The 14,953-nt window shown below is 46.9% G+C and overlaps 1 protein-coding gene across 1 annotated transcript; it reads left to right on the plus strand.

Moving 5' to 3' along the window:
- The first annotated feature begins 511 nt into the window (after nucleotides 1-511).
- On the plus strand, nucleotides 512-14,953 carry STX5 (syntaxin 5). The gene is given in 13 exon segments (XM_081891725.1): nucleotides 512-667; nucleotides 7,925-8,147; nucleotides 9,069-9,139; nucleotides 9,956-10,011; nucleotides 10,668-10,738; nucleotides 11,008-11,124; nucleotides 11,628-11,684; nucleotides 12,297-12,378; nucleotides 12,514-12,551; nucleotides 12,553-12,613; nucleotides 13,480-13,603; nucleotides 14,390-14,420; nucleotides 14,422-14,953. Coding segments are annotated over 12 exon segments (1,290 nt in total). The 5' UTR covers nucleotides 512-667; nucleotides 7,925-7,943; the 3' UTR covers nucleotides 14,800-14,953.

Genomic DNA, 14,953 nt, shown 5'->3' on the forward strand with positions numbered 1-14,953 from the left:
GTGCTACTGGAAGGAATTTTTATTTTATTTTATTTTATTTTGTTCAGTCTCTGGCATCTCCAGATAGAGCTGGAAACATCCACTGCCTGAAACCCTGGAGAACAGCTGCTAGAAAAAGCCTCACCAGTCGAATCTCTACCTGTCACAACGTTTCTTCTTCCTTCTTCTTCTCCTCAGATTGTTGGTTTAAGTTACGGCCCAATCCTACGCACATTTACTCAGCAGCCACCCCGACCCATTTCAATTACAGCTTACTCCCAGGTAAACCCTTTATTCTGGAATGCAGGCCCCGCCGGCTCTTGGTTGCCTAGCAACGAAATCCCGACTCTACACTCCCCCCTCCCTCCTCGTCTGCCCGGAAAGCGCCCGCCTTTTGTCGCATAGCAACAGAGCCCCGCCTCCCTCAACCGCAACGTCAGCGAAAAGAAGCCGCGTCGCTCGAGGGGCGGGGAGGACGTACGCGAGCACGCGCGCTGGCGGAGGAGGCGCTGCTAACAGACGTCGCTCTCGGCGTCGTGCGTGTGACGTTGGCCGCCGAGGGGGTACGTGGCAGTGACGTCGGCGGCCCGCCCTCCTTTCGGCTTGTTTGGTCGTTCGATCCGGAGGCCGGTGTTCGGAACTGAGGAGGGAGGCAGCGCCTAGAGCTGGGTCCGGGTCCGCGAAGCCGGTGAGTCGGGGGTCCGCCTCTCATATACGCCTCAGGCTTCGCCGTCGCCCCCCCCGCTACTCTTGCCGAGCGCGGTGCTCCTCCGTAAAAGTTCCCCCACCCGGTGTGGTCCCCCCTCCCGCTTCGAAGAGTTCCCCCGTTTTTCAGGGACAGCGGCCGGAGCCCTTTCCCCCTTTGTGTGTCCCCGTGAAATGTTTCCCCCTTCCCCACAGATTGTGGTCTCCAATCCCTTCTCTTTCGTGTCCTGCTCCAAATCCCTCCCCCAGCCTATTGGTCCAAGTCCTTCCCCTCGTGTGTCCTCACCCTCCCCTTTCTGACAGGAATGAAAGCTTTTCTCCCTCCTCCTTTTCTGGGTATCATTACGAATTGAGGTCTCTCCCCGCCCCCCCTCCAACTCTCCACTTTCCTCTTCCACAGATAGTGGTTCAAAACCTTTCCCTTCTTTCAACCTCACCTGGATAGCTCAGTCGGTAGTAGACTCTTAATATTAGGACCTTGTGGGTTCGAGTCCCACGTAGGGCAATTTCTGTATTGCAGGGGGTTGGACTAGATTACCCCAGTAGTCCCTTCCAGCTCTACAATTCCATGATTCTATGTGTGTGGCGGACCCTCAAGAAAGGGCCGTAGCTCAGTGGTGGACCATGAGGACTAGAATCTTAATTTGAGGGGAAGGGCCGTAGCTCGGTGGTAGAGCATCTCCTTTCCATGCAGAAGGTCCCAGTTCCCAGCATCTCCAGGTTGGGCTGGGAGAGAGCACTTGTGTGAAACTTTGGACACCCACTGACAGTCAGTGTAAACAATGCTGAGTTTGGTAGGGCTGGCTCTGTAGAAGGCATAAGAACATCCATCTAGTCCAGCATCCTGTTCTCATGGTGGCTTAACGGATGTCTCTAGGAAGTCCACAAGCACAATTTGAGTGCACAGCACTCTCCCTTGCTGTTTTTTCCAGCACTGATATTCAGAATAATCCTGTCTCCAACTGGAGGTAGAACATAGCCATTATGCCTGGTAACCATTGATAGCCTTATCAGCCATGAATTTGTCTAATCCTCTTTTAAAGCCATCCAACTTGGTGGCCATCCCTGCCTCTTGTGGGGGCGAATTCTATAGTTTAACCATGCACTGTGTAAAGAAATACGCTCTTTTGCCTGTCCTGAACCTTTTAACATCCAGCTTCCTTGACTATTTTCTAATTCTAGTGTTATGAGAGATGCAGCTTCCTATGTTACTTTGTGTTTTACTTTCTGTTTTGGCTTAGCTTCATCTATGTTTTCAGAAGCATCCCAAGTGGCCCACAGTTTCCCTCGCCCTGACAAGCAACCCATGTTGTCTCTTTCTGAGGGTGATGGGGGAGCCCTTCCTGCCACTCTCCTTCCTGCCACCCTTACCCTACAGATTAATTGAGCTTTGGAGGGTGCAGTGCAACTACAGTAGTGCTTCTGGCTTTAAGAAAGGAAAGGAGGGTTGGAGCTAGTTATCTGGGTAAGGGGTGGCCAAGGCTGTGTCACCGAGGGTCCAAATATACCCCAGATCTTCCCCCTTTTACTGGAGAGGGGAAGGCTGGAGATGGATATTGGGAGACTCTTAGCCGATGCTGTTCACAGTTTGGTGCTGAAGGGGTCTGAGTCCCACACTTGCACTGGGGTTTCCGAGCCCCTCTGAACCCCCAACACTACCGTAGGGGCCCTGCCTTCCTTCCTCTCATAAAATTGGAGTTGCAGTCCTGTATGCCCTTCCCTGAGTGTAAACCCCATTGAATACAGTGAGGCTTATTTTCAGGTAAGCTTGATTGAAGGAGAGGTACAGAATCCCTGTGTTCCAAGGCTGGATGTAATTTGCTGGCTTCCTGGGTAGACTGTGTTTGAACAGGAAGTTCATTTTTGACAGTTAGTAGAGCTCTTCCTCTTCCACAACCCTTTCTAATGCTTTCTTTTAAAGCTGTCCTAGCTAGTAGGCACTTCACCAAAACTTCAGGCAGTATGTTTGATAAGTTTTTAAAATACTGATTTTATACATATTTGTCATAGGATAAATAAACATGCTACATTCAGAAAAAAAGTCAAAATGATTAACTATACAAAGGTTTCCAATTCGTTGGTCTTTTCAGGGTATCCACTTTTAGTGGCACAAGTTTTACTAGCTGCTCATATCCACAGTGCAAGTTTGATTAAGTTAATTGTGCATTGTACTGCATGAAATAGCATGCCTGTTCCAAAGCTGCTGACTCTGAGAAGGGGAAACAGTTTTTCTTTCTCCGCTCTTTGTTAGACAATTTGTAATAATAGAAGTTGCTGTAATATTTCCTCCCCTCTTCCAGACTGTGTTTTTTTCCCCCCTATAAAAAAGAAAGCCCCAATTGACTTCTCTTTTCCTTGGAGGAAAAGTGCTCCAGCCCCTTGATAATTGTAGTCATTCTTTTCTGCACCTTTCTCTGTTTACTTAATATTGTTTCTGCACAGTATTTCAAATGCAGCTGCATTGTATGTTTATGTTAAGCAGGATCAGGGGGTTCCAGCTCCCATCAGCCCCAGCCAGTATGTCTACAATTAGTTTATTCCTGCCGATTGGATACCACTCTGGTATCTTTGAAGGTGAAGGATGATCTAAAAGTGCTTTTTATAAATATAGTGAATGATAAAGCTTATGCTACAATAAACCTGTCTCCTTATATCGCCACAAAACTCTTTGTTATTTGTGCCAGCAAGGTGGTGGTTTGGAAAACTGATAATCTTCTGTTATTGTTAAGTGATTCAGAATTTGTGGGGAGAGTAGATGTTAGTTCAGGGGTAGGCAACCTAAGGCCTGGGGGCCGGATGCAGCCCAATCGCCTTCTCAATCCGGCCCACGGACGGTCCAAGAATCAGCATGCTTTTACACGAGTAGAATGTGTCCTTTTATTTAAAATGCATCTCTGGGTTATTTGTGGGGCATAGGAATTCATTCAGTCCCCCCCCCCCAAAAAAATAGTCCAGCCCACCACATGGTCTGAGGGATGGTGGACTGGCCCCCTGCTGAAAAAGGTTGCTGACCCCTGTGTTCGTTCATACAACCACAAAGCAGCCAGATTCTCATCTGCCCAATTGGCATCACTACTTGGGCCTTTGTGAAATCTAAATTTCCTCCCACAGAATTAGGAGTGGTAGTTTTTCGAATCCAAAAGGAAAGCAGTGGGACTTAGGAATCTCTTGGATTCGTACTGAGCACTGTGGGGGAAGAAGCCGCTGCTAGTAGTTTAGAGCAGTGGGTTTGTCCTAGGGCACCGGGTGCCTTTGTTTGTTTTTCAGCTTAGTTCTGGTGGAGATCAGAGTTAACATAAAAACATAGAAGGAGCCTGGCTGCTGGCTCAGACCAAATGATCTGTCTTGTCCAGCATGTGGCCACTCAGATGCTCCAGTGGGAAGCCTACAAACGGGACCTGCATGAAACAGCACTCTCCCCATCGATGGTTTCTAGAAACTAGTATTTAGACACATACTGCTTCTGACAGTGGAGATAGTGGCCATTGACAGTGAGTTAGTAGCCATTGGTAGCCTTATCCTGGTAGCAAGGGTGTGTGTGTGTTGGGAGCCAAGTGGCAGGACAAAGTGGTCTTCTTCAGGAGTGGTGGGGATTGATATCTGAACAGTGCAGCAAATACTTTTTGTGTTGACCCTACTGGAGTAGTTGTGGTGCCATTTAGGCTTTGCTTCAGAAAGGAAGATGTTTTGGGCCAGCCCTGCAATGTTCTTAAAAGCCACAATATATCAGTAAAAAATACTAAGAATTCTGTGACAAAAAAATCAAAACTCTTAGTTTATGAACTAATAAGAAATTCTAGAAATATAACACGTGTATTCAAGGACAGGGAGGAAAACACCTTTATAAAGAAGAGGTTGGCGGGGGGGGGGGAAGAAATGTAAAGGCTTCTACGATGAAATATATAAATATAAAGTAACATATAATATGCAAATTAGGAGTTATCTCAGTGAAGTAAATCTAAAAGCCCTGGACAGAGATCAACAAAGTTATCTATGTGAATCTATAGCAGAAAATGAAATAGGAAAAATCCTCTTAAACTGAAACCTGCAAACACCCCAGGATTAGATGGCTTCACCTTTTCTTTTTTTTTACAAAATGTTTAAGGAGCAAGTTTCCTAAAATGGGGAGGCTCTTCAACTTTATGCTCTGAGGGCATCAAGGACCTGCCACTTGGAAGGAACGGCAGGCGATTGAATTTCAGAAACATGAGACAGACGCCATTTTTGTATACTAGTATTGACCTATAGTACTAAGTAATCAAGATGCAAAGATTTTTAGGAAACTTTTGGCAGATGGGTTGACATCCACTTCTCTTAACTACAATTGTAGACACAGATCAAGTAGGATTTGTTAAGCAGCAGCCTATTGCTGATCCTATTAGGATATTTATTAATGCAATCTATCTGGGGCAGGGGGGACTAAAAAAAGTAACATTTATCATTCTAGTAAAGCAAATTGGGCTGGGAGAATTTATTCAGCTTGTTTCAGAAACTTCAGCTGGTGCAGAATCCGGTGACTGGGTTGTTCACTGGGGCAAGGCAGTTTGAGCACATTGCACCAGTCCTGGTCTAACTGCACTGGGGACCAGTTAGCTTCTGGTCCCATTTCAAAGTGCTGGTTTTGACAGAGCCGTAAATGGTTCAGGACCACAATACCTCAAGGACTGCCTCTCCCCATCTAAACCTACCCTGAGATCATCCTCTGAGGTCCTTCTTTGTGTGAACAGGCCTTTTCTGCAATGGCTCCCTACCTGTGGAACACTCTCCCCAGGAAGATTCGACTGGCGACTTCATTATACACCTTTATGCACCAGACTAGTGAAACTAGTTGCTAGAAATCAGCCTTGAGCTGATTTACACATGATGCCCTTTAAAAGTGTGTTGTGAGAGGGGGGATTATTTGTTTGTTGTTGTTCTTATTTTTTTATTATGTGCTTTGCATTTTCTATATTGTCATTTTGTGTTGTGGACCGCCCTGAAATCTATGGGTATAGGGCAGTATACGGATTTAATTAATTAATTAATACTATATCCATTACAGTGGTACCTCAGTTTCACACACGCTTCAGGTTAAGAGCTTTGCTTCAGAATGAGAACAGAAATCGGGCTCCAGCGGCGCGGCAGCAGCGGGAGACCCCATTAGCTAAAGTGGTGCTTCAGGTTAAGAACAGTTTCAGGTTAAGTACAGACCTCCGGAACGAATTAAGTACTTAACCTGAGGTACCACTGTATTAGAAAAGTTGTAATTTGCCACAATATTTGTAACTGTTTTGAAAAACCTATTTGAGAATTCTCAGAGAACTATCAGACTTAATGGACAGGACCCCCCAAGTATGCAGAGTGGTACCCTTTGTCACCTCCATTTTGCCATATCCCTAGACCCTTTGGTTACCAAAGTTAGGGGAGATGATTTGATTAAAGGAGTATCAGTGGAAGGAGTGGAACAAAAGCTTAACCTATTTGCAGATGATATCAGGGTTAGAAAAACCAAATATATCATTACCAAATGTTCTTGAAGATTTTTTGTTAAGGTGAAATCTTGGGAATGGGATCCAACTGCAAAAAGTCAGAGAAGTTGCCTTTCAATATCGTACAACTGGATAAATTGTGCCTTAATCAATCCAAAATTAAATTGTGCTGAAAGCAAATAAAGTATCTTGGAGCAATGATTACAAAAAGTTGGAAACAGTTAAAGAAAAAGAACAATAGGCCTTTCATTAAATACATATAATTAGATCCCTCAAACTGGCAACATAGTTGGGACGGGTCACTACTGTACAAATGATTATTTTACCTAAGTTAAAAATGTTATTCCAAGTCCTTTTCTGTACTGATCTGCCAGTTTTTGAAAGATTTTAGAATCTCTTTATTTAATCATCTAAGCAAGCAAGCAAGATTGCCAACCTATACAAATCAACATATTGGCGGGGGTGGGGAGGATGCCACCAAATTTATGACGCAGCGCATGCATGAAATGTAATTTTAATGATGAAACAGACCTCTCACATTTGTTGTCAATTTATTTTAAATCCCTTGGCTCAGCACATCTCTGACTTTGAAATTACGGTCACTCTCTGATCTCCCCAATTACTCCTTTCTGTTACCATCCCTTGTTCTACATCAAAACAAAAGAAATACAGCTCAATGGTTATAAACAGAATGGATTGCACATGATAAGATACCTTTACAGAGATTTAAAAGCTCTAACAGGAGCCCAAGGAAAAGAAAAACTGGGAGAACTGGAAACAAGCTGGCTGCCCATACATCAAACTGCACGTTCCTTGGCTAATCACATAGTTCTTTCTCAAGCAAACAGACTATTAAAGCCCATTGAACAATTACCGTATTTTTCGCTCTATAAGACGCACCAGACCATAAGACGCATCTAGTTTTTGGAGGAGGAAAACAAGAAAAATATACTGAATCCCAGAAGCCAGAACAGCAAGAGGGATCACTGCGCAGGAAAGCAGTGATCCCTCTTGCTGTTCTGGCTTCTGGGATAGCTGCGCAGCCTGCACTCGCTCCATAAGAGGCACACACATTTCCCCTTACTTTTTAGGAGGGAAAAAGTGAGTCTTATAGAGCAAAAAATACGGTAATTTTAAATTCAGTGTGCCCTCCCAAGAATCCCACCCCCTAGTATTTATATAATCATTTGTGAACTGATGAGAAGTTTAACCTGACTGAAAACAATATGGGAAATTTTGAAATTAATTCTCAAGATTGGCAAAATGTTTTTTTTAATTTTTTGATGGTAGGGGTGGAACTTTAAATCAGTAACTGCTAAAAGCAGATAATATTTTTTATGGTTTTCATGTATGGAATATTTGTGTGTGTGTATGGAAATTTTTTATTCTAATATATTGAGTCCCCCCCCCATAAAAATAATTGTATTGGTCACTGATGCTCCTTTGGGAGGAAGGGTGAGATATAAAATTAATTAATAAATGCAATAATAAACACCATACATGAAAGGGTTGCAGGCTTTAAGTCAGTGGTGGAACTAGTGACTCTCCAAATGTTGAACTGCAGCTCCCATTATCCCTGTCCACTCAGCTGCTACCTGGATCATGGGAATTTGAGTCTAACAACTTTTAGATTGCCCCTTGTTGATTTAAGTGTTTTTACAATGGGGTGGGGAAGCCTGTCTGGTGCAATTTGAGAGCAAGGTTGAGAGCAAAGTTTTCATTGCTGGGCGCTGATGACCACCTCTCTCTCTCTTTCTCTCTCTCTCTCTCAGCACCAGGTTATGAGCCTCCATGAATACGAGGAGACGCCACGGCTCTAGAAACACGGAGCAGGGCGTTTACCTGGGACCTTCCCAGACGCAAGTTCTGCCCCCGCTCGCTGCCACCCCTGCCGCAAGCCCAGTTGCGCCACCTCCTCCACAGTGGGACACCATGTCGTGTCAAGATCGCACCCAGGAATTTCTCTCCGCCTGCAAGTCCTTGCAGAGCAGACAGGTGAGGGCCACTTAGGGCTGAGTTGTAGGCAAGCGGATTTGGATAGACCTAACTCTTGCGGCCAACGTGAAGAACTCCTGCAATTACACCTCTCTAGGCTGGGGGCCTGATGGAGACAGCTGTAAATCAAGGCATGGGAATGGGTGGAGAATGCCCTGAGCCTGTCACATGCTCTGTTCCTGATGTTAACTAAGGGCCAAGTGAGATGATACATTATCAGCAATTAATGTGCATGATCTATGTGTGAATGTGAGTGAAGCATGGCCTGGATCCCAGGAAAGGGGAGTTTCATTTTCCCTAACTTTCTTGGTGCTGATGAAAATCCACCAAAGGCGCCTCCCCTGCCCACCAAGCTTCTATTAATTCCCAGGAAGGAAGTTTCCATTGCCCCAAATGGAGACTTTCCTCTCAATGCCTTTTCTAGTGTATAATGTCACGTTATGTAATTTTAAAAAACCTGTTTTATTGTTAAATTTGTACACCTCATTTCCTGGGAAGATTTCCCACCACCCTTATTGACTTGTTTTTCTTTGCTATCCTGTATTTGCAACTCTCTCTCTCTCTCTCTCTCTCTCTCTCTCTCTCTCTCTCTCTCTCTCACACACACACACACACACACACACACACACACACACACAATGGGTGGGTAATATGATATAGCCTTTACATTGGCAAAGTGGCTTTTTATGGTCCCAGCAGAGTTCTACAGATGTTGATGTCATCTTCCTATGCGGAGTGTTGTTTGTTGGGAGACAGGGAGCGAAGCGTGGCTGGTATTCTGAAAGGTGTAGATAGAATTTTTCCACCTGAGAGAAGTTGGACCAGTAAAAACAGAAGCACCCAGGAGTTACTCTTTCTTTCACATTTTTGTTTATATTCTTAACACAGTCTCAATATTCTTTCATTTTCTTCTTTTTTCAGAATGGGCTCCAGCCAAACAAGCCAGTGCTGAATGCCATTCGGCAAAGAAGCGAATTCACTGTCATGGCCAAGTGAGTTTATCAACCCATTGCTTCATGGGGACGTTTCAGGGACATATGAGAATGTAGCACTGCAGGGGGACCCAGAGAAATAGGTTTTCCCTATACAGTGTCGGGAGCCCAGCCCCACAGCTAGTAAGGTCCAGCACTCATGGCTGGTGAGATGTCAGGTACTGGAAGCAGGGAATGGGGGTTAAGTTGGTAAGTGGTTGGAAACATGGAGGACAAGCTTGGAGGAGGGCTGGGGAATCTGTGGTCCTCCAGGTGTTGCTGAACTACAGCTCCCATCAGCCCAGCTGCTATGGCCAACAGTTGAAGACGATTGGAGGTTACCTAGCCCTTGCAAGAGGTCCGTGAGATCTCAGCAGAACTTGGAAACCACAGCCGCTTCTCCTTGCTTCTCTTGCAGCAGTGGGGGGCAAGCGATACGCGTGGGGGCTCTGGAGAAGTGAGGAGAAGCAGTATTGAGAGGTCCATGAGATCTTGCTGTGGAATCCAGTAGCTGCAGCTGCTTCTCCTTGCTTTTCTGGTGGTGGCTCCAGAGAAGTGAAGAGAAGCAACAGGGAGATCTTGCAAGAGCTCTGTGATAACCTGCCTGAGGCCACTACCACTTTTCCGCCGGCGGGCAAGGCCTTTTGAAAATGTGGAATGTCGAAATACAGCACACAGGGGTGGTCCAGCACTGTGCATAATAACTCCTTGCCCCTTCTAATTTTAAGATTTGTTAGTTTCATGTAACTTGAACATCTGATGATAAAAGGAAAAATTAGGCGAGGCGGTTGAGTTCTGCATCCGTTGTTGTTAATTTCAATTCCTTGTGATTCTCAGGCGGATTGGGAAGGACCTCAGCAACACTTTTGCCAAGCTGGAGAAGCTAACAATCTGTGAGTATTTGGAGTGTGGATGAAGCTGGAGCCTACTGTGGCCAGTGGGGGAAACCGATCCACATCACGCAGTTGGTGGCTGAGTTTTGACTTGTCATTTGATGTCGATGAAAAGCTGGGGAGGTGTTGGGAGGCCAGGGCAGTGGTGTACACAGTGGCTGACCATGAATGCTGTGCTTGGACGAAGGCAGGGAGCTGGGTTGAGAGCAACTGCGGCACCTTAGCTTGTCCTGTCTAGGATAAGCTTCCACTTCCATAACATGGAAGTCACAAGTGAAGGGAAAGGGGCCGGGCTTGGTTGGTGAGAATGGGAGTTAATATAGAGGACAGGGAGCCTCAGGGCCTCCTGATCTAACCCTCAGGACTGTCCCGAGTGCATCTCTCCCTTTGTGGGCCTTACTTCAAACCTACCTTGAGCGTTTCTGCCTGGGCTGTGTCCTTTAGCTCTGATAACACCTCTTGCCTCCTTGAACCAAAGGCATAGGGAGGTCTGTGTGCAGAAACTATCCCACTCTACAAAGGTTACATTGATCTGCCTATATTTGCTTCTGGTCCCACCCACCATGTGGCATGTGGCCCCTGGAAGGTTGCCCAGAGGGGAATGTGGCCCCCAGACTGAAAATGGGTTAATGCGCTACACTTTTCTGTATCTTCAGTGGCCAAGCGGAAATCTCTGTTTGATGACAAGGCGGTGGAGATTGAGGAGTTGACTTACATCATCAAGCAGGTGAGCTGCAGGGCCTCCTCTGTCCTGCTCCTCCTTTGGCTGCCTTTTCTCTTCATTCCGCTGCATCACTTGGAATGTCCATTGGACGGGGAAGGAAAGCCAAGCAAGTGCCAGAGAACGTGGGAGGCACCACTGTGGTGTGTCATGCTTGCTGGTTGCTGCCTCCTCCTCCTCCGAGCTGTCTTAAAGGGGCAGTGTCCTGATCTAGCACCTCTTGGCAACCTCGAGTTGCCTCTTCAGACAGTTCCTCTTTCTCTCTCTCTCAACAGGACATCAACAGTCTGAACAAACAGATCGCACAGCTGCAAGAGTTTGTCAAGGCGAAAGGCAGCCAGAGTGGGAGGCACGTGCAGACTCACTCCAACACCGTGGTGGTGTCACTGCAGGTCAGGCCTGAGGCAGAGGGTTGAAAAAAAATGCAAGCCTAAAAGTTTTTGCAGGCCTTAAATGTCTTTAGAGCCAGAGGGTTTCCCCCATCCCAAAAGAACAGGACTTGGGTACTGTAGATAGCTCATTCCCCCCCCCCCCAACTCAGAAGCAATAGAATAAATTCTGACAGCCTGGAAAATAATATGCATAATTTATTCAGCTTGCAGAAGTCATCTTTTTTTCTTGATGCAGAATTTTGAGGTATACTGTTCATGCATCCCTGCTTGCCTTTTGGATGTTTTGGAACACAGCTCCTATCAGCCCCAGCCAGCACCCGAGGTTGAGGAAGGCTGTTGTAGTCTTATATGTATTAGACATAAAGAAAATGTTTGTTCCCTAGCCATGGGATTAGCAGCAGTGACAGGGTCTGGATGTGGGAATAGGTTTTCTCTGGCCAGAGAGGGTGGCAGGAAGGTCAGATTTTGCCTTCCTCACTCTTCTTCCCTTCCCTTCTTTCTAGTCCAAGTTAGCCTCCATGTCCAACGATTTCAAGTCTGTTCTGGAGGTGCGGACAGAGGTAAGTTGCCTGTAAGCCACCAATCTCAAACTTTGCTAAAGTGAGCTTCCGTTGTTTTAGCTGCCTCACACAACATAAATAAGGCAGCTCTTGACTACACACACACACACACACACACACACACCCTATAAACACAATTATAAAATGAATGCCTTATCAACCCTGATCAAAGGCAACAGCATGTGGAGACTGCCTAAATTTGAACCTTTCTTATCTATATTGTTATCCCTCTTGTTTGGAGAAAAATGGGCTAAAAAAAAGCGGAAACAACAGTGTTAAGTTTCCATGAAAGGTAGTGAAAAGTCTGTGTAAATTGTACAACCTTATGGATCACCGTCACTAGATGTAAAGCAAGCTTGTGGGGAACCTTTGGACCTCCAGATGTGCTGAAGTACAAGTCCCATCAGCCCCAGTGGCCATGGATGATGTAGTTCAAGCAATGTCTGGAGAGCAAATGTTCCCCACACCTGGAGGAGCTAGTGATATTATGCATTGCATTGATGTGTGGGTAATGGGATGATATGGAAACTTTAACTTGTGCACACTAAGACCCACTGGCCTGAGCGCCTTGATTGCTTGGCTTGCCCTGACCCTCCCAACTTCCTTCCCCAGAACCTTAAACAGCAGAAGACTCGGCGAGAACAGTTCTCCCGCCCCCCGGTCTCCGCCATTCCTCTCGCCGCAAGCAATCTAGGTGAGTTGGGGCAGGGAGTCCCCTGGTGCCAGAGGGAACTGGAAAGTGGTGCTGCAGGTACCCCATTGAAGGAGGGGAGGTGGGGTTGAAATGAGGTGGGGGAAGCAGTCTGACCTCGCTGACTGGTGTCCACAGGTGGCTCCGCTATGCTTCAGGACGAACGTCGGCACTCAGGGGAACGTGGCTATTGACATGGACAACCGGGCCAGCCAGCAGCTGCAACTCATCAACGAGCAGGGCCTTGGCAGGGGGAGTGGGTGGGCCTGCAGACATTTGCACTAGAAATAAGGGATGTGGAGCAATGGGAGAGGCTGACTGGCTTTATTTCGGGTGTTGTCATTCTTTAGCTTCCCATGGCTGAGCTGTAGGGTAAGAAACATCTGTCTAGAAACAAAAGCACACGTGAACATTTGTGTCCCTGGTGGAACTCCCTGTTTCTTCTGAGCAGCTTTGCCCTCTCTCTCCTTTGGCAGCCTTGCTAATTGTAGCCTATTGGCTTGGTGGGGGGGCTGTCAGAATTGAGCTGTCTGCTACTTGCATAGCCCTGCTTTGGGTTCTCAACATCACACTAACGCCAGGGATGGGGAGCCTGGTGCCCGCAAGCTGTGGTTGGGACTCCAATCCCCATCTTCCCCAGTCATTATGGCCAGTGGTAATGAGAGTTGTACTTCCAACACCTCTGGAGAGCCTGACAGGTTTCCCACCCTGTCCTAGACACATATCCCAACCAGTCAGGGATCAAATATTAAATGCCCTTACAGAAGCATGAAGCAAGGATAGAGAGCCTGTGGCCCTCCAAATGTTGTTTAACTTGAGTTCCCATCAGCCCCAGTCAGCAGAGCCAGTGGTTAGGGATGATGGGAGTTGTAGATGGGAGTTGTCGCCAAAAACACCTGGAGGGCACCAAGCTGCCCGAAGGTTGCTCTATATCATCAGTATTGACCACCACATGGCTTACTTGCAGTTGTGCCATATCCACAGATCTGCCTGGTAACAGTGGTACAAAAAAAGAGAGCAGGCAATCATAGAATTGTAGAGTTGGAAGGACCCTAAGGATCATCTATTCCAAACCCCTTTCCCGCATCACCCGTTCTCTTTTGTAGGATACGTACATCCAGAGCCGGGCAGACACCATGCAGAACATCGAGTCTACTATCGTGGAGCTGGGCTCCATATTCCAGCAGTTGGCGCATATGGTTAAAGAACAAGAGGAGACCATCCAGAGGTAGTGGGCAGGGGAGAAAAGCTCTGTTCCTCTCGAGGCAGCCCACGGATTGCAGCACAAGGGTTGTTTGGGAGGAGGCTTGTGGGGAAGACTGCTGGATCAGGCCAAAGGCCCACCAAGTCCAGCTTCCTGTTCCTGCCTTGGCAAGCAGGGCCTGAACGCAGCAGCGACTCTCCTTTCCACTTGTGATTCTTAGCAACTGGTACACAAGGGCAAACCACCCCCAAGAGACAGAGATGATCCTTAGTGGGGCGACTCAGAAATGTTGAGTTCATCACTTGACAACTGCAGCCAGCAACCATAGAATCATAGAATTGGAAGAGACCACAGGGCCATCGAGTCCAACCCCCTGCCAAGCAGCTGCTGCAAGTCAAAAGGGCTGTCGTTACACTGGTCTGATATGTGCAAAATGCACTGTATGTTATTTCAGTAAGAATCCTGGGAGGCAACTTAGTGTTGCTGTTTCCATAGGTCTAGTTACAGGTAGGTAGCGTGTTAGTCTGCCGTAGTCAAAACAAAATAAATTCCTTCCAGTAGCACCTTAGAGACCAACTAAGTTTGTTATTGGTATGAGCTTTCGTGTGCATGTGTGTGTTATCTGAAGAAGTGTGCATGTACACGAAAACTCATACCAATAACAACTTAGTTGGTCTCTAAGGAGCTACTGGAAGGAATTTATTTTGTTTCCATAGGGTTATTCCTCTTCCCCAGAGGCAAGAAGCAAGCTGGCAGCTCCTCCTGAAGGCTTCACCTGCCCTTTTTTTTTCTTTTTTGTCAATCCTGCAGAATTGACGCCAACGTGGAAGACGCTCAGCTTTAATGTTGAAGGCGCCCACACGGAGATCCTGAAATACTTCCAGTCCGTCACATCCAATCGGTGGCTGATGGTGAAAATCTTCCTCATCCTTATTGTCTTCTTCATCATCTTCGTGTGTCCTGGCCTGATGGTGGAGGCGGCTCAACCGCCCACCACCAGCTCCTCCTCCTCCTGCAAGAGCCGCATTGGGATGCTGGACTCTTCTGTTCTCTTTGTAGCCGGCCTGGGGGCAGATCATCGCTGCTGCCCACCATGTGCCTGGTGCCGAAAAGGGGGCCCATCCTCGCTCATTTGTGACTCTCTCTTTTTTGGCTGCGGCTCTCGGCCTGGAGCGGGGCCACCCCAATCGGAGTGCAATAGCATTTGGACTACGCTGTGAAGGGCTCTGCCCCAACAAACCCCCTTCCTGCTCCCCAGATGGGAATACAATCCAGTGCGGGGGCATGTCTGTATGTAGCGGGACCAGGATCTTGCATCTCTTCCCCTCCTCTGTTCTATATATTTGCCCTTCCCCTTTGGGACTAAACGAAAAA

This window comes from Podarcis melisellensis (assembly GCF_964234715.1).
Source record: "Podarcis melisellensis genome assembly, chromosome: 16".
NCBI classification, from domain to species: domain Eukaryota; kingdom Metazoa; phylum Chordata; class Lepidosauria; order Squamata; family Lacertidae; genus Podarcis; species Podarcis melisellensis.